The sequence below is a fragment of the Loa loa genome (genome assembly GCF_000183805.2).
Source record: "Loa loa unplaced genomic scaffold supercont3.694, whole genome shotgun sequence".
NCBI classification, from domain to species: Eukaryota; Metazoa; Nematoda; class Chromadorea; order Rhabditida; family Onchocercidae; genus Loa; species Loa loa.
In genome coordinates, this window is record NW_018108874.1 from 3,819 (window position 1) to 7,487 (window position 3,669).

The following is a 3,669-nucleotide window of genomic DNA, read 5'->3' on the forward strand; positions in this document are numbered from 1 at the left end:
TTTAGTTTGTTGTGCTCCTTCCTACTATATATATATATATATATATATATATAAAAGCGTTCATTTGTTGGTGTTAATACTGATATTCACTGACTTAACAATTACGAGACTATTTTTTCCAATTTTCCGCTTCCTTCTATTTTTTAATGAACGAAATCTAGTAAAACGACAATTTTCTGGAAAAACGAATATTGGTTTTTCGGGCGATAAGCAAAATCACAAACGATGATTTACATAAAGTCGGAAAATGGTTAAAATAATGTGAATTTGATTTTTGGGTAGGATGTGGTTGGTAAGACAACAGCGTTTTATGTGTATATGGGGTCGACTCATTGATTTACAGAGTTCGGCGTTTCTAAATCATACGAGAAGGTTCGTTTTCCATTATTTGATTGCTTAGAAAGATCTATTTCATCCGAAAGTTGTTGGTCTCCGGTGGTTTGGAGTTTTTCTATTAGAGGTGATAGGATGTGGAGTTGTTTTCGTTAAGCTTCCCAGAGTTTGCTACTTTTTGTGGTCTTATGTTCACATATTTCTTGGCTTATTTAGGCGTAAGATCTGTGATACATCGAGTGAAATGCCAAAAGTACAGTGTCGGGAACGTTATGTATTGCCTGCGAAATTCGATTTCCGTGTATGGTTCCCCATGCATATGTCTGTGCAGTTAAAACGAATGATTGGTAAACTGAGAACAGTGGATCTTATCATTGAGGTGAGTAAGCACTTTAAGTACTCTGATTTGCTACTTCTTGTAGTTGTTTAGATTTGTTGCGCAAACACAGCTTTTCATAATGAAGCATCACTTTTATAAAAAAGTCATCTTTTGGTGATAGGCCTTACGTCATAGTTATAGTGTAGATAAGTACTCCAGGTGCACGATGCTCGGGTGCCAATTACTGGGCGCAACCCTCAGTTTTATTCGTCTTTATACGCCATACGACCACATATCCTTGTGATGAATAAAATGGATCTCATCAATAAGGATTTAAGGTTTGTTTGGGTATTCTTGAACATCCTGATAACGTATTTCACATTTCCTTTGCTAAGACTACTATTCTGTTATGCAGTATATCACAAATTCTCCTGCTATTAACTCGGTATAAATTGAAGTATCTTTTAAAACAGGTTTAAATTCAGACCATAAATCATCTCATTCGTTTCCTTCAGCTATGATGAAGTTAAAATTTAAGAAAACCAATCGAAGATTATTATCGTGATAATGGTATGACGAATTTAGTATGGACAAACTGCAAAAAACGTCTCAGGAAACCACTCACAGACTTACAAAATGTAATGTTGCGATGTCTTCGTGAAGAACCACGTTTTAATCGAACTGTGAAAACGGAATACCAGGTTGATTTTCTTTAATGGTCAGTCGTATTCGACATCCAGCCAGAAGACAGAAGAGCTTCTGTTAGAAAACATATTATCCTGAATCTCTGGAGAGTGTTAGCATGCATGATCAAGTGCAGTTCGAAAGTTGACACATATTCCGAGTTTTCAAAATTCCTACTTGGTTAATTGTTCCTCTTTTGGTTGTGCAGAGGACTTCCTTTGTTGTAGGTTATGGTAGTAGGCATTCCTAATGTGGGCAAATCGTCATTGATCAACTCACTGCGACTAATCAATCTTGGGAACAATCAGAAGGCTGTAGAGGAAGGTGAAGTTTTGGAAAAAAAAAAGAAAAAAACATAAGTGTTTCGATGAATACAGGTCGTTCTTCAGATTATATCGTTGTTGATACTAAGACATAGTAGAAACCAAGACATTTTTAAAGGTCGAATTGTTCGGTGGTCTAGAAGACGATGTTTTACGAGAATCAAGTATATAGCAGTTAGTTGCTTGCAGTTCAGTAACCATCCGACTGCTAAAATATGTGTGGTTTGAAAGAAAATGTGAACCACTTAAGAAATTTCAGGTAGCAGACCAGGAGTAACAGTACGTGTCCAAAACCGTGTGCGGATTTATGACCAGCCGTTAATATATATAGTAGATACACCGGGAGTACTGAATCCATTGGCAAGGGATATAGCTGGTGCAATGAAACTGGCACTGTGCAATCTTATCTTAGAAAGTGCTACACAAGTTCATTATGTTGCCGATTACCTGTTGTATTGGTTAAATAGGTGATTTCAAATCCTTATGTTTTCCAACAAATTTAGGACTTCCTGAGCTTGCACTCAGCATAACCAGTCAATGATATCTTTACTCATACTAGAGATAAATTGGAAAATGCCACCATTTGCTCAATTCTATGGAAAATTGCAGAACAGGTGACTATTCTTATGTTGAGATTTTCAATCTGCGTAATGGACCATCAGATGATATACAGAAAGTATTATTGGATATATGTCAATCCAATGATCTTCGCTTTCAAAGTTACATTGCTAAACAACGAGTTGAACGATGGGACATCGATAAGGCAGCCAAATTGTTTATCAATATTTTCCAGAACAACAAATTACGTGATCACTGTTTAGATAATGATCTTCTATTGGATTATATGAATAAAAATGAATAAATATGCTGGAATCACAACTAAAGAATCGAGGAAAGTTCGATTATTCTAGTAGTCTAGTAGTCTTCTAATATTCTAGTAGTCTTAGGAATCGTAGTAATCTTATTTCTTCCCCACCTCAGATAAGATAACCTTTCTGTAACTGTAAAGAAATTCTGTTAGGAAACTGGATGTACTTCATATCAGTCATTTCTTTTTTAAGAAACAATTTTAAACAACTGGTAAACTAAATCGAGCTAGTCGTGGACTAGATTCATCATGTTTTCAGTATCATTCACCGACTCAGAGGTCTCAAACATTGCAAGTGAGGTCCATCCTTACCTCCATTTTTAGATTGACCTACAGCTCCGAGAACTGTTTTATAAAAAGTCAAGGTCTGAAAAGCTTAGGTTGGGGAAATGATTTCGATTCTCCCACATTACGTATTTCTTCCTCATAAATATTGATTAATAAAAAAAACACAAATAACGACAATAAAATTCGACGATTGTATGCGCTGTATGTTCACTTTTATATCGCACCTTAAAAAAATGAAGATTAGCAACCATGTGGTAAGGGTTCACATTTACCGATAATACTGAGATAAAATTAAAACTGGTCATTCGGATATTCCGTCTCATTTTCAGGACTCTCTTAATCATTCCTGAATACCTTTCCAGAATAGTGGAAATTCATAAAATTTAGTCCGCCACCATATTAAACTCCAACATTTAATGATACCCGTCATCAGCAACTGACATTAACTAAGATATTAACCGATGCTTCGATCAGATCATCACAGATTAAAACTGGCAGCATCATTTCAATGAATGCTTAATGGCTTTTGAACCTCCATAAAAATCAAGTCGCACCGGCTTCTTTCAATAATTTTTCAAGACGTCCATCCCTCTGTGCAGCTATCGTGTCATCACAACCTCCAATACATTTCCCACCAATAAAAACACGTGGAACTGATCTAGCCCCTGTTAACTGTAGCAGTACATCCTGCAAAAAAACGATAATAAGAAACATAAGTGGTCATCTCAGTACAACCAATAAAACTTTTTACGAACCGTTGATATATATATATATATATATATATATATATATATATATATATATATATATATATATATATATATATATATATATATATATATATATATAGTATA

General features: G+C 35.0%; 2 protein-coding genes across 2 annotated transcripts in view; one reads left to right on the top strand and one right to left on the bottom strand.

Moving 5' to 3' along the window:
* Window positions 1-185: 185 nt before the first annotated feature.
* On the top strand, window positions 186-2,521 carry LOAG_13564 (hypothetical protein; the record flags this gene model as incomplete). Its single annotated transcript, XM_003149070.2, has 7 exons — window positions 186-372; window positions 550-712; window positions 872-990; window positions 1,191-1,353; window positions 1,564-1,660; window positions 1,919-2,126; window positions 2,269-2,521. The coding sequence occupies exons 1-7, from the start codon at window positions 284-286 to the stop codon at window positions 2,519-2,521; spliced, it is 1,092 nt and encodes a 363-aa protein (XP_003149118.1). The 5' UTR covers window positions 186-283.
* A 322-nt stretch (window positions 2,522-2,843) lies between these two features.
* Window positions 2,844-3,669, bottom strand: part of LOAG_18926 (hypothetical protein) — a 3,834-nt gene continuing 3,008 nt past the window's right edge. The window contains exons 6-7 of the mRNA XM_020451588.1: window positions 3,370-3,502; window positions 2,844-3,039 (exon numbers count right to left, since the gene is read on the bottom strand). Of these exons, the coding sequence (XP_020304614.1) occupies window positions 3,029-3,039; window positions 3,370-3,502 (144 nt within the window). The 3' untranslated portion in view covers window positions 2,844-3,028. The remainder of the gene's footprint in view (window positions 3,040-3,369; window positions 3,503-3,669) is intronic.